The sequence below is a fragment of the Lipotes vexillifer genome, unplaced genomic scaffold (genome assembly GCF_000442215.2).
Source record: "Lipotes vexillifer unplaced genomic scaffold, Lipotes_vexillifer_v1.1 scaffold496, whole genome shotgun sequence".
Taxonomy (NCBI): domain Eukaryota; kingdom Metazoa; phylum Chordata; class Mammalia; order Artiodactyla; family Lipotidae; genus Lipotes; species Lipotes vexillifer.
The window spans coordinates 7585864-7600766 of NW_006786690.1; the positions used below are offsets into that span (position 1 = coordinate 7585864).

At 42.1% G+C, this 14903-nt stretch overlaps 1 protein-coding gene across 1 annotated transcript in view; it reads left to right on the top strand.

The window, feature by feature from the left end:
* UBR4 (ubiquitin protein ligase E3 component n-recognin 4) overlaps positions 1–14903 on the top strand; it is a 128791-nt gene that overhangs the window by 65154 nt on the left and 48734 nt on the right. Inside the window, exons 60-66 of the mRNA XM_007459317.1 lie at positions 1354–1491; positions 2188–2362; positions 9166–9262; positions 10147–10254; positions 10695–10811; positions 11992–12201; positions 13722–13871. Of these exons, the coding sequence (XP_007459379.1) occupies positions 1354–1491; positions 2188–2362; positions 9166–9262; positions 10147–10254; positions 10695–10811; positions 11992–12201; positions 13722–13871 (995 nt within the window). The remainder of the gene's footprint in view (positions 1–1353; positions 1492–2187; positions 2363–9165; positions 9263–10146; positions 10255–10694; positions 10812–11991; positions 12202–13721; positions 13872–14903) is intronic.

The window sequence follows — 14903 nt, forward strand, 5'->3', positions numbered from 1 at the left end:
TGGCTCTGCTTCCCTACACTTTGCATGCTGCCTGGCTTCAACTAATTCCCCAAGGAAAGGCCAAGAGAACAGCTTGCAGGTTGATCGGCTTTAGAGCTTAAATCACAGCTTTCAGGGTTCTTCACCAGAGTTCTAACATTTTAGACAGTTTCAAAAGGGAGACAAGAAATGGAGCTCAAACCTTTTAACTTTTTTCTCTTCATTTGCAAATAAAAGTGAAGCTACAAGAAGCTGAGTTACACTTCAGGTCAGCGTGGGATCTGAGCTTGGTGGGTAGGGTTTTTATGGACAATTCAAATGCATAGGAAATCTTCAGACCTCAGATGTGTTTACTTTCAATCACTTTTCCTAATCTGATAAGAAAAAAAATATGTCCTGAGTGGGGAGTTGGACCAAATAGAGGAGGATGGAACATCTGAACAATCTACTGGAAAATCAGCCCCTGAGTAATTTAAGGGTTGATTGAGAGTTTTCAGACTGATGTGTCCCTCTATTTGTTCCTTTTTTTTTTTTTTCTTTGTTTCTTGTTTTGGGCGTTTTATCCTGGATAGATAAGAAAGGGAGAAACTGGCTGTCCCCTCTCGCCTGCTGCCGTGGCTTGTTGCTTTTCTTAGGTCTCTTTAGTTGCTGTCATTTCAGGCTTGGAGGTCACTGTTGTGCTGTGCCAGTTATGTTCCTACTGTGCTCTGTGGCTGTCTTGGCTTTTCTCCCCCATGTATCTCATCCAGCACTTTCCTCCTGTCTCAGCTCAGCCCTGATCCTGGATGCTGTGGCTGTCTCTGGGGAATTTCCTTGCTTCATTATTAGCATCTGATGAGGATGATTAGGAAGTTTGAAATTTCCGAATGAGCTCCCCTCTGGACCATCTGATTAAAAAAACAGGGTTGATTTGAGAGCTCATGATAAGTGATTTCCTAGCATAAGCATAAATTGATTGCAAAACAAATCTCATGAAAATTCTGAATCTATGCTTTTGAATGGTAATGGCTATTTTCCAATCTCAGCAGGTGTCAGTAACACCTAGACTATGGTGACCGTGAAGCATTTTAGCTAGAAAACTGAGTGTCCATGTCACAGATTCTTCTTGAATCTCTGCACTGTTTTACTTGCACTGTGATGTAACAGCGAAGGAAATGCCCAGTGAACTGGGTTTTCACTTCTGTCTAAGTACTGTTTGCAATGCACCATGTATAGTGTTTGTTCCTGTTAGTGATTAACCAGCAAAGCAAATCCTTCCCTTTTTTCTTTGACAACAGGATGTATAAACTGCATTGTGTCTTCTGCACTATGTAGTTTGATGCTTTTGCCCCAAAGAGGGGTTTTTACCTGTAACAGCTCTCGTTACTCTCTCAGCTCCAGCCTCAGACGACGAGGGCAGCACAGCAGCAACTGATGGTTCCACCCTTCGGACCTCCCCTGCTGACCACGGTGGTAGTGTGGGCTCAGAGAGCGGGGGAAGTGCAGTGGACTCAGTGGCTGGCGAGCACAGTGGTAATGTGTCTGGAGGTCCTGATATCCTTGGGCAGAGAGGGTGGGGACAAAATAGAAATCCCTGCCTGGGTCCTAGGATTGGTTTCAGCAAGGGGAAGTTTAATTATCTGTTAGTGGAAGAAAGAAATGACATACATAATCCCAAATCATGATTAATTGAAAACAATTATGGTATGACTTTGAAATCAGTCCTACAGTGGTTTTTGCTTCTTCTGTTGGGGAAGAGATTTGGGGCAGTCCCATTGTTAATGATCTGGTATATTAATATAGCAGGCCATCTGTACTAGCTGGTGGGGGTTGGGCTTCTAGAATGAGGAAGCATGACAAGCCATTTTGGTTTGATCTTAAAATATCAGTCTCTGCTTAAAAATTGGATATGAAAATTTTTTGTGGAAGAGATACAGAGTAGCTGATAATTTCGAGATTCCAAAATCAGTATATGTTTCTTCTGGAGTATGAGATGGAAGCTTATCCACAGTTGAGATTAATTGTTCTTGTGGGTGGATCTTCTGTTCTTTGGGTACCCAGTCATTTAGTCCTGTGGGCCCGAAATCGTGAATTCAATCCTTATTGACCTTCACACAGAAGAAAAAAATTTTCTAAAGCTATCAGTCAGGTAATTGTTGACTTCAGAATGCACTGGATTCCACCGTGCTTTGGGAGTTGATTTGTACTTTTTAAACCATTTCCCTGTAGTATCTGGCCGGAGCAGTGCTTATGGTGATGCCACAGCAGAGGGGCATCCGGCTGGACCAGGAAGTGTCAGTTCAAGCACTGGCGCCATCAGCACCACCACTGGACATCAGGAAGGAGATGGCTCCGAGGGAGAAGGAGAAGGGGAAGGGGAAGGCGATGTCCACGCTAGCAACAGGTCAGGAGCTGGCCACTTGCACTCAAGAGGCTTTCCTAGGGGAGAATGTTTCAGGAATAGGATGATGGATCAGTTGCAGGAGGTGGAGTGGTGATAACAGTTTATTTCTTTTGAAATGTAAAGGTAATAGACTCGTGAAACAGTTTAAAAACCTTAAGAAGTGTTCTAGGTCTGTCTTCTGGTCCTAATTAGAATTTCATCAAATCAATTGCAGAGAGAATGGAAAGTGGTTCTTCACGTAGGGCCCCCGTACATCCCTTAGTAAAGGGATTGTCGTAAACACACGTATCCTCCTTAGTCAAATCTTTCTTGTTTCATCATTAACCATACACTCATTTTGTAGCATTCTCTTTATAAGTGACACTGTTCTGGGCTCAAAAGTCATAGTGATTGGGCTTCCCTGGTGGCGCAGTGGTTGAGAGTCCGCCTGCCGATGCAGGGGACACGGGTTCGTGCCCCGGTCCGGGAGGATCCCACATGCCGCGGAGCAGCTGGGCCCGTGAGTCATGGCCGCTGAGCCTGCGCGTCTGGAGCCTGTGCTCCGCAACGGGAGAGGCCACAGCAGTGAGAGGCCCACGTAATGCAAAAAAAATAAATAAATAAATAAAAAGTGATAGTGATTAAGTAAATACTAGAAATAACTGCTTGTTCAGCATGTTTATTAGGTAATAGAGAGATCAAACAGCAAATAGAAGTTTATGACTAGAAATACCAGTGGTGGGGCATTTGGCAAATTGAAAGTAATCCATAAAATCCTAATCCAGCCCCCTGAAGAAATTCTGGTGATGTTTGGTACTGGATTGGTGGAGGAATGTATTCTTAACCAAGAGGTGACTAGAGAAATAGAAGAGGAGGAAGAAAAGAAACCTAAGAAAATACTCGTGATACAGTGTTTGTTAAATTTGGTGAGGCCTGTAGTTATTGCATTAGTGCAGAAATCAGTATTTTGAACTGAATGATTTCTATCAGAAAAAGAGGTAACTGAACAGTCAGGCATCGGAGACATTTTGGGAGGGCATCAGTGAGTGTTTCCTCTATTCCCTTTGTCCTTTCACTTAAACTCTTGCAGCATCCCTTTGGGGAAGATGATCTCTGGCTCAGTTAACTGATGATATTTTGATGGGATTTGTTTCTTAACTGCTTAACCTAAAAGGCATTTTCTACTTAATCTTTTTTTTTCCTCTTCATGTGATCTCTAGGTTAATTCCATGTGTTCAGATAATGTGATCTTTGTGATTTGGGGTCCTTTGAAGTTTATTTTTCAAATTATTTTTAATCCAGTCTACCTTTGCTTTTAATTACTGATATATTTGAATTTATTTTGTGCTTCTTATTTGTTCTGCTTGTTTCTGTGTTTCTTTTTCTTTGTAGCCCTCTTGTGGGTTGATTTGCTCTTTTCTCATTCCCCCCTGCTCCAACTTTGCAAGTTTGGAGGTCGTTCACTCTGTTTCCAATCTTTTAGTAGTTATACTAATCACTTCAACATGCATACTTAACCAAAACTAAAGTTAACTAAGAGCTATATCTTCTTCCTGAATGAGTACCTTAGAAGACTTTGCTCATTCTTATCAATTTAAGCAATTATATTTGTGTATTTTAAGAAAAGTCTTTTTAAAGCTTTCAAGATATTATTGCTCTTTTATATAATTTACATAGTCAGTGTCTGTTTAGATTTGCTCACATGTTTACCACTTTCTATGCCCATGTTTTCTTTGTGCATCGCAGACCTTCCATCTAGGATCATTTCCTTCTTGAAGTATGTCATTTAGATTTTCCTTTAGGGGAGGTCTCCTGGTTTCAAAATCTCAGGTTTTGTTAGTCTGGAAATGTCTTTATTTAGCTTACATTTTGTGGATGTATTTTTGATGGGAATAGAATTTTGTGGTGATGGTTTTATCCTCCCAGAATTGAAAATGGTATCCATTGTTATTGCCAATGAGATGTCACCTGCTGTTACAATTATCGCTTCTTCGAAAACAATGTCTTTACTGCTGCTTTTAAGGTCTTTATCTTGTCACTTATTTGTAGTTTTACTAGGATAGGTTTAGGATGGATTTCTTTACATTTGTTCTGCTTGAATGTTTGGGTTAATGTCTTTTATTAATTCTAGAAACTTCTCATTCATTAATCTCATTCAGATATCTCATTCATTAATCTCATTGGGCATTGCTTCTGCCTCATTTTCTGTTAGTTGTCTTTCTGGGACTTCAATAGATGTTAGACCATCATATTCTCTTCTCCATGTATCTTAACCTCTCTTTTCTTTCTTTTTTAAATTCCTGTGCTTAGTTATTTATAGTTTCCTAAGATTTATTTGAGTGACATCAGAAAACATCAAATACATAATTATAGGTTTGGAAGATATATAACACTTCTACACTGAAAACTATAAAAGCTAATTGAGAGAAATTAAAGAAGATCTAAATAAATGAAGGGATATACCATGTTATGGATTGAAAGACTCATTATTATAAAGATAACAATTGTCTTAACGTTGATACAGGCTCAGTATAATCCCAGTCACAAATCTTAGCTGGCTTTGTATATGTGTCAAAACTGACAAGCTGATCCTAACATTCATTTGGAAGAGCAAGGGACTAAGATTAGTTAAGGCAATATAGAAGAAAACCCACAAAATTAGCGGACCACACAACTGTAGCTTATAAAGCTGTGCTCAATAAGACAGTGGGATATTGGTGCAAGGATAGACAAAATAGATTAACGAAACAGACCAGGGTTCAGAAAGAGATTCACACATACATAGTCACCTGAATTATGACACGGATGAGATTTCTGTACAGTGGAAGAAAGATGGTCTTTTCAATCAATGGCAATAGGTTGGTTGGAAATTAATATGGAATAAAATGAGTCTTGACCTGATCATACACAAAAATCAGTTGCTATGGATTTAAACACAAAAGGTAACACCGTACTGGTTTTAGAAGACAAAATACCTTCATAACTTAGAGTTGGCAAAGCTTTCTTAAATAGGACACAAAAAGTGTTAACCAAAAGGAAAAAGATACATAGATTAGACTATATTTCAGCAGCTGATTCTTTTTTTCCTCCTTTTGTCTCAGCGTCAGGATTTGAGTCAGCTAATTTTTCTTACAGACTCCTAGATGGGGAAAAACTGGTACGGGGGGAAGTGGTATATTTGTTTACTTTTAAACTCAGGGTGTAGCCTTCTGTGTTTTTTTATGAGATTCTCTTAGAAGACTCTCCTCACTTGGGGCAGATTCTAGGCGTCTTCTCCTAGTCCAGACGCCTTGTAAGGTCCTAGCACCCTGATGTACAAGTTGCCTTTAGAGCATCATAGCCTCAAGTTTTCGGATGCCCTGAAATCAGTCTCAGGGCTCTGCTTACCCCTCTGGATTTCTGTCTTCACTCATTTCCTGGCCTAATAATTTCTTGATTGCTGGTGAGCTCATTAATTGCTTTTATTTTGACCTTGTATTCTGTGATCTTTCTAAATTCACTTAAATTCTAATTAATTCTAATTAATTTTGATAATTAGATTAATCCTAATTATGGGTTTGGTAATTAGATTAATTCTTATCACAGATTCTGCATGAACAACCTTGTCTCTTGTAAATAATGACATTTAAGTTTTTTCCCTTCAATCTTTACACCTATTAACTGTTTTCTTTTGCCTTATTGTATTGGGTAGGAGAGAAGTGGTGATGGTGGAAATCCTTACCTCATTCCCAGACACAGGAGAAAAGGTTTCCTATTTTACCATGAAGTGTGATGTTAACTGGAAGGGTTCCTAGGATATTCTTTTTATTTATTTATTTAATTTTATTTATTTATTTATTTTGTGGCACGTGGGCCTCTCACTGTTGTGGCCTCTCCCGTTGCGGAGCACAGGCTCCGGACGCGCAGGCTCAGCAGCCACAGCTCACGGGCTCAGCTGCTCCGCGGCATGTGGGATCTTCCCGGACCGGGGCACGAACCCACATCCCCTGCATCGGCAGGCAGACTCTCAACCACTGCGCTACCAGGGAAACCCTTCTAGGATATTCTTTATCAAATTAAGTTTTGTTAGTAGTTTGCTGGGAGATAGTTTATCTTGGGTTGGTTTTTGAAGCTTTCCAGGTGGTTTTGTGGCGCTTAGTTGATTATATGTTTTTCTCCTTTATTCTGTTTAAGGTTGTAAATTACAGTAATTGATATCTTCCATTATCAAACCAACCTTCTGGGCACACCTGATCGTGAAGTCTTATCCTTTGCATCACTGGATTTGATTTGTTGATATTTTATTTAGGCCTGTAATTTTTCTTCTTTGAAATGTTTTTGTCAGGTATCGGTGTTCATGTTATTCTGGCCTCATAAAGTAAGTGAGGACATGTTTCCCATTTCTCTGTTCTCTACAAGAGTTTGTGTAAGACTGGTTTTATTTCATCTGAATTCTTGGAAAAATTTAGCCGTGAAGTCACCTGGGTCTCTAAGGGAAGACTTTGTTTAAGGGAAGACTTTCAACTATAGATTAATTCTTTAAATGACACAGAATTATTACTGTTTCTTCACGTGTCAATTTTGGTATGTTGTGCTTTTCAAGGAATTCATTCATTTTACTGGCATAAAGTTGTTCATAATATATCTTATCATCCTTTTAATGTCTTTAGGATTTGTAGTGATATACCTTTTTTCATTTCTAGTATGGGTAACAAATATTTTTCCCCCAAAAAGTCAGTCTTGCTAGAAGTTATCAACTTTATTTACAAAGAACCAACATTTGGCTTTGATTTTTCTCTGTTGTATGCCTACTTTCTGTTTCATTTCCACTCTTGATTATTTCCTTTCTCTTCTTACTAACTTTTTTGTTTTAGTATCTTAATTTTTGGTGGGGGGCGGGGGATAATTTTCTGTTTTTTTTTTTTTTTAGCGTCATAAGATGGAAGGTTAAATCATTGATTTTAAACCTTTCTTTTTCAATACATATTTGAAGCTATATATTTCTCTCTAAAATTCCCTTTAACATTGCTTTGGCTGGAGCTCACATATTTTTATATGTTGTATTTTCATTGCTGTTCAGTTCAGAATGTTTTCTAAATTCTTTTGTAATTTAGTCTTTGGCCCATGGGCTATTTAGAAATATGTTGCCAAATTTCCAAACATTTGGGGATTTTCTAATTATTTTTCTGTTATTGATTGACAGTTTAATTTACTGTGGCTGGGGAACATACTATGTGATTTCGATCCTTTGAAATTTCTTGAGACTCAGTATTTTGAAAATGTTGTTATATCTTTTTAGGATTTTCATTTGTTTTTAGCTGGAGGGTCAATTTAGGTAACCTAGCTATATTGCTAATGAAGTTCTCTAAAGTTGTTTTAAGTTAACTGTATTTTTCAGGAATAAGTTAGTTAAAGCATTGTTAAGTAACTTATTGTTTTAAATAATAGAATAACTGAATTGGTTTTACTTTGTCATGAGGAGGAAATTGTAACTTTGGTACACTGTTTAATTTTTTTGTTATGTTGCAAGAGTACTACTATCTTAAGAGTTTGAAAAGTCAGTAATCTGGCATGAAATTGGTCCAGATCCAGACTCTACTCATCATGTTGGCTCTTTCCTTTCTGTGTATATTCACATGCACGTTCTCCAAATCTGAGGATTTTAATCCATCTCAGAACTTGTTATGTTTTATCCTAAAAGTATTAAGCTGCTGCTGTCATCTCATCTTTCATCACTTGTACCTTATCTGTTCCTGAGCAATTTTATTCATTTGTAGTCCTCACACAGCTGGTCTAATTATTCGAAGATGCTTGCCTGGGCTTTTGTGTATTCCTATATTCTGAAGGTTGTTTAGCTCATTCCTTCAAGTTCTTTTTAGAACAGTTGTCATTTATTATTCAAGACTCTTATTTTCATTCAGACTTTCATTATACTGAAAATATTCTGGATACCTGCTAGGATATGGAATGCATGAAAATCACACTTAAAAGATATGAAGGCATGTGGTTTCTTACACACATAAAGTAAAATGAAGCAAAATGGTTTATTAATTTTGAGAGTGAATCCATTAATTGATTTAGCAAATGCACTGTTAATCTGTGTAAGATTGTGTTAGGTGAGACTGCCAACCCACTTGTTGACAAGACCCTAATTAATTTTCATATTGGTCCTCTTGAATCGGCGTATTCACTAGAGATCCAGAAACACACATTTGTTATACTGCAGAAGCCCAGCTGTATATCTGCAGATGAAGAAGGCTAGGTAGTGGCCAACTGCATATATGGGAGAACTCATGGTTCTGGTATTGATGCTGAGATTGAACTTTATACTAGGAAAAATGATGACTAAGCTGTGAGAGGGCAAAGCAGTGACTGGCCTTCCTAAGGACTTGGGAAGCAAGAAAAAAGGGCTAGGTCACCATACAGTTGGATGATGTAAAATTTGTAGACGGGAGAATTCCAGAAAATAATGCCTGGAGGCAGAATAGGGCCATGTGTTGGGAAAAGCCATAGAGCTTACTATTGAAGGTTTGGTTTGAATAGTGAGAACAGCTAGGACCTGGTTGCTTGAGAAATATTTTAATTTTCCTGTGGTAAGTTTTCAGTACCATCAGTTACATCTTGGAATAGTTTTGCTCCACTTTAACAGAGTGAGATTTTTCCTTCTATGTTGCTGGTATACCAAAGGCATGTCTTAACAGTTTTTTTTTTTTTTTTTATGCTAGGATTGTTCCTAAGAAGTAGCTTCCTTATTTACGTCAGTGGCAGGAGGAAAGAACTGTATTCAGCTGGTTAGTGTTTGTGTATTAGCTCATGTTTCATGTATTTTCCCTGGTCTTTTTTAGGCTGCACATGGTCCGTCTGATGCTGTTGGAGAGACTACTGCAAACTTTGCCCCAGTTACGAAGTGTTGGAGGTGTCCGGGCCATTCCATACATGCAGGTATCCCTCAGTTCACTTGGGTCTGTCACATCAGAGTTGGACCATCCTTAAGCATGCTCACAGCTCTCCTTCTGAGGCTCTGTAAGACTTGGTTTGGTATTAGCTCGTAGAATAATAGAATGTAATTTTGAATTGCAAGTTATAGCCCTTCATTTTATAGATGAGAAGGCCGAGGATCAGAGAATGAAATTAAAAAATTTCTACAGCCATCCAGCTAGTTATTGACAGAGCCAGGAACAAAAGTCTGCTCCAGAGATTCTTAGTGTCCAGTAACTCTTTTTTTTTTTTTTTGCGGTACGCGGGCCTCTCACTATTGTGGCCTCTCCTGTTGCGGAGCCTAGGCTCCGGATGCGCAGGCTCAGCGTCCATGGCTCACGGGCCCAGCTGTTCCGCGGCACGTGGCATCTTCCCGGACCGGGGCCTGAACCCATGTCCCCTGCATCGGCAGGCGGACTCTCAACCACTGCGCCACCAGGGAAGCCCTAGTAACTCTTTATTAATATTAGTAGTAGAGTGTGGTCTGATAGCTGTTCTCCCACTAGCTGCCTTTGTCTTAGGCAAAAGTGTTCTTTAATTAGAATACCACAGTGCCATATCCTAAGCCACTTTGGTTGGATATAGTGTAGGTTAGTCAATTAGTTTTGCAGACTTTTTGCAGAACATTTTCTGTGATGCCAAGGGTAGCATATGCCATAATTTGACTCTTCTGACTCTGGACACTTCAACTTTGGTTACCTTAGGACTTAGAGAACCTTTTCATGGATTATTGTTATGATTGACAGGGCAGTCAGGAAGACTGGGATTTCTTCTGAAACACCTTGTGTTTAGAATTATTGTTCTTTAGGGAATTGGCTTTCATGTTTTATCTCTCTGTTGACGTCCAGGTCATTCTGATGCTTACTACAGATCTGGATGGAGAAGATGAGAAAGACAAGGGGGCCCTGGACAACCTGCTCTCCCAGCTTATTGCTGAACTGGGCATGGATAAGAAGGTGAAATTTGAGAGTCATACTGTGTGAGAGGCAGGGATTGGCTGAGATCAGTTTTCAGTTTTTCATTCCTCTCTTAGAGGAACTTCACCTAGTTTCAAGGGGTGACCCTGCACTGAGGGCTCCAGTTCTGTTGATTCATCAGAAACGTTTTCAGTGCCTGCTTTGGCCCTGGCATACTTTTGGCTCTGGCTATAAATGAGGAACAAGACCAAGTCCCTGCCCTCATAGACCTTTTGTAGCTCCACAAGGTGAAAACAATGAACTGGTTGTTTGTATCTTAACATGGCTTCCTAGGTGTATCAGACTCTAGATCATCCACGTATAGACCACAGGTACATTGGAGCTTGTTTTGTCTCTGAGTCCAAGTGAGGCAATCTTGTTGAGAGGACGCCTCAAGGTTAAAGTAAGTGTGGTCTTCTGGGCTCTGCCTCTGTCCACAGGACGTCTCCAAGAAGAACGAACGCAGTGCCCTGAATGAGGTCCACCTGGTGGTGATGAGACTCCTGAGTGTGTTCATGTCCAGGACCAAATCCGGATCCAAGTCTTCCATATGCGAGGTATCTTGCTTTGGGCTAATGGGTGTGGGGAAAGGAAAGAAGATTGTCTGGTTGGCGCTCGGACAGCGGGCAGAGAGGCCTCTCTTAGAGCCAGGCCATTGTCGCTTGAGAGCAGTAACATTCTAAGCTGCCACTGCTGAGGGCAAAGCATCCACCTTTCTCGGGGTCCCTTCCAAGCTCTGATCTTTTCCAACAATCCCTCCACTGGGGGCGGTTAAAGCGTTTGGAAGTTCCATTATTGAAAAGCAGGAGACTGTTCTGCAAGGCGCAGAGTGGCTAAGAGGATTCCCCTCCTGTATGTTGCTATAATGTGTGGTAATAGAGCAGAGAGAAAGCAGTGGTGTGTGGTGGAAAGGAGATTAACACAAAGCAGAGAAGGTAGAAATGGAGGCTGAACTGCATCCAGTCTTAATGAGCTTCTGAGCTGTGTGGGTGGCTGGGGTTTGCCAGGCTCTCCTAATGGTTTTATTTACAGTAGCTTTTCTCCCGCTTTTCTGTTCATGTGATCACTCACCCCATATCCTTTGGAAGCTGGTTCTATGGAAAGAGCCCTTACTAGGAGAGTGGGGCTGCAAAGAAGTGCCTGTAGTGGAAAGTTTTCTCTCTTTTTAACATAAATGGGCTTCTTTTCTAGCGGCCCAAGGAGAAAGAGAAAACCTCTTCCCTGCTGGTGGAAGGGTTATCTAATCCTGGCCTCCTTGGCCTCTGGCACATATGTATAGGGAGATTAGATTTGGGAACTGGTGTTTCTTTGTTTTCTCTTACCATGCTGCTGTTAAGAAGAGTGGGGGAAATGTTTGAGCTAGTCGGGAAACTTTTTTTTTTTTTTTTTTGCGATATGCGGGCCTCTCACTGTTGCGGCCTCTCCCTTTGCGGAGCACAGGCTCCGGACGCGCAGGCTCAGCGGCCATGGCTCACGGGCCCAGCCGCTCTGCGGCATGCGGGATCTTCCCGGACCGGGGCACAAACCCGTGTCCCCTGTATCGGCAGGCGAACTCTCAACCACTGTGCCACTAGGGAAGCCCCTAGTCGGGAAACTTTTAACTCAAGAGACTGGCTCCCTCAGTTCCATGACAGCTACTCCTAAGGCTGTTGTGAGTGCGTTTCCTACCCCCAACACTCAGCTGAATGCCACACTGTTCTACAGGCCATTCTTAGCTTCTCCCTGGTTTTTCTCCAGTCATCTTCCCTCATCTCCAGTGCCACAGCAGCAGCCCTGCTGAGCTCTGGCGCTGTGGACTACTGCCTGCACGTGCTCAAGTCCCTGCTGGAGTACTGGAAGAGCCAGCAGAACGATGAGGAACCCGTGGCTACCAGCCAGCTGCTGAAACCACATACTACGTCATCCCCACCCGACATGAGCCCATTCTTCCTCCGCCAGTATGTGAAGGTGAGGTCCTTCCCCGGGCAGTGAACCCCTCCTGTCCCTCATCTAGGGCACTGTCCTCTTCAGTCTTAGTGAGTAGCGCTGAAGGAGCCGAGGATATCACATACTCCCCCTGCTGTTACAGGATGCCCTAGTTTAGAAGATGGGCTTTCTGGTCAGGTGAGTCTGGGAACATGTCCCTCAGGAACAAGTGTTCCCACTTACCAGCCATGAAGCTTGGAGAAGTTCTATCTAACCTTAGTAAGCCTCAGTTGGCACACCTGGAAAATGAGCATACACATAGTATCTGCTTTATAGAGTTGTTGTGAGCATTGGATGAGGTGATGTTTGTAAAGCGCCGTGCCTAGCACATACCAGTGCTCAATAAATGTTAATTATTATTACCATTTTTATTCCATTTGAGTCCAAGTAGTGGAGCAAGATGGCCTGGGGTAGCTGTGCTGCTTATTGCATACTCAGGACTGCTTTGAATAGTATGGGAGTATAACAGGGCACACATTGTGAATCTGATCATGTCCTCTTTGTATAACCTTCTAGTGGTTTTCCATAACTTTTCAGCCAAAAAGTTCTTTGCCGATCCAGCTATCTGCTTAACTCTCTACTTTATCAACTGTAACACCCCTGCATGCAGCCCTGCTAATCTGTGTGTCTCTCCCAACGTACATGCTGTCCCTTCAGAAATTTTTTCCTCTCCTTCTGCGTCCCTTCCTTCCCCTGTCTAGTTAATTCCTAGCCCTTCTTCAAGACCCAGCTCAAGTATTGGATCTTTCCCCAGAACACACTTTTCTGCTGTCTGAGCGAGATGGCCTTTCCCTGGGTCCCAGAGCACCCTGTGCACACATGTAGAGTCTTCCCCTCCAGACTATCAGCAAAGACCATATTTTATGTCTCTTCACACGCCCAGTGCTTGACATAGATCTGATAAACAACTGGTGATTGAATATGTGGGACACATGCCCCCAAACTCTCACAGTCTCTTCCTGGGGACCACACAGGTTGTAGGATAGCTGTTGTTTCCATTGTCAATCTCTCTCGGTATCCCTGCCTCTGTGTGTGGGCCCAGGATCTCGACTGAGTTTAGTGATCTTTGACACCCCCTTGGTTACACGAATGTTTCTTGTTGTCATGGAAATCTTTGGTTCTAGGGAATGGAATACATCTCACAGAAAGTCAGAAATCCTTCTCCATTACTGTTTTTTCAATTTTTTCCTATTCTAGTTTTTGTGTAAGCAGAGTAAAATCAATCCAGTGTCAAAAACCAGAGTGAAATGTTAGAAATTTTAAGAGCAGTGAGATCTGCTTCCACAGTAAGCTTTGCATGTAATGAAATTGCCCCCGGGAGCCTGGGGTCTTCCTGGGTTTGTAAACTAAACTATCAGTCGGTGAAGGCTCCAGCTTTGAAAGGTGCCATTTACCAGCCCCAACGTGCGGTACTCCTAGTGAGCAATAGACCAGCCTTTTTCCTAACTGTGGTCAGGGGAAATTGTCAATCACAGGTTCTTATACAAATGTTCTTCTCCCAGGGCCATGCTGCTGATGTGTTTGAGGCCTATACTCAGCTCCTCACAGAGATGGTACTGAGGCTGCCATACCAAATCAAAAAGATCGCTGACACCAATTCTCGAATCCCACCTCCTGTCTTTGATCATTCGTGGTTTTACTTTCTCTCAGAGGTAAGTGAAGTTCCCAGTCGAGGAGAGGACACACTGGCTGTGACTGCCTTTGTGGCTCCCTTGCATCCTAACCATCATGTGGTATTTCCCCCAGCAGAGTCCCTCCCACCATTTAGGTCTTGCCCCTCCAGCGTGTCAGCGTGTACTATGTGGTGAAACTGTGGAAGATGTGTATCAGAGCAGGCCATCCACTTTAGTGTTTGATTCTCTACACTTACCTTCCCCCACATGTGGTGATAATGGACAAGTGTAATAGTTTGGACTCTGCCTGGAAAACAGAAAGTATACTAGTTAAATGAACTGAGAGATTTTAATATAGAGAATTGGTTAAACAGCCACTGAAGAACCGAAAAGATAAAAAGGGAACATTGTGGTAACACAGGGGTAGTAACCACAAGCAGCAGCTGCCAGCAGCCCCCTGAATGCAGAGGAGAGGCCCAGTGGATCTGAGGAGGGGCTGCTGCTGCTCGCACCTCAGGAGCTCGGAAGGGATGTGATGTGGTGGATTCTGAAGTTCTAAAAGAAGCCGGTGAACAGGACCGCCCGGACCTGGTTTGTCCTTGACTGTTGAAGAGATGCTGGAGGCCGCTAGGGTGAAGGGCTGCTCCTAGGATGGCAGGCAGGTGGGAAGGAGCAAGTCCCTTCTCTCCCTCCTGCCTTTTGGTGTCCCTCCAGTGCTCCCCACTGGCACAACCTAAGAGGGGACCAGCCGGCAAGAAACAGCGCAGTTAGCTTTAGTTCTGGACTGGACGTCACAGAGCAGGGTGTGGTGGGGTGGCTTTGGAGCCGAGAGGAAATAGCTGGATAACCTGCACAGCAAGCATGAGATTAACTCTGGGAAGAATAATGTTAGCAAACCCCAGCAGCCATTTCAAGTCATGTAGACGTAACAGCGCAGCTTCTTCCCCACCTCTTTTACCTGAGAGATTCTGAATGTTTTTTTTCTTCACGCGTTCATTCTGGGTGGGCTGGAGTGCAGACCAGCCTCCTATATTCCTAAGTTCTCCACGAGCGGTAGCAGGAATGTTTCTC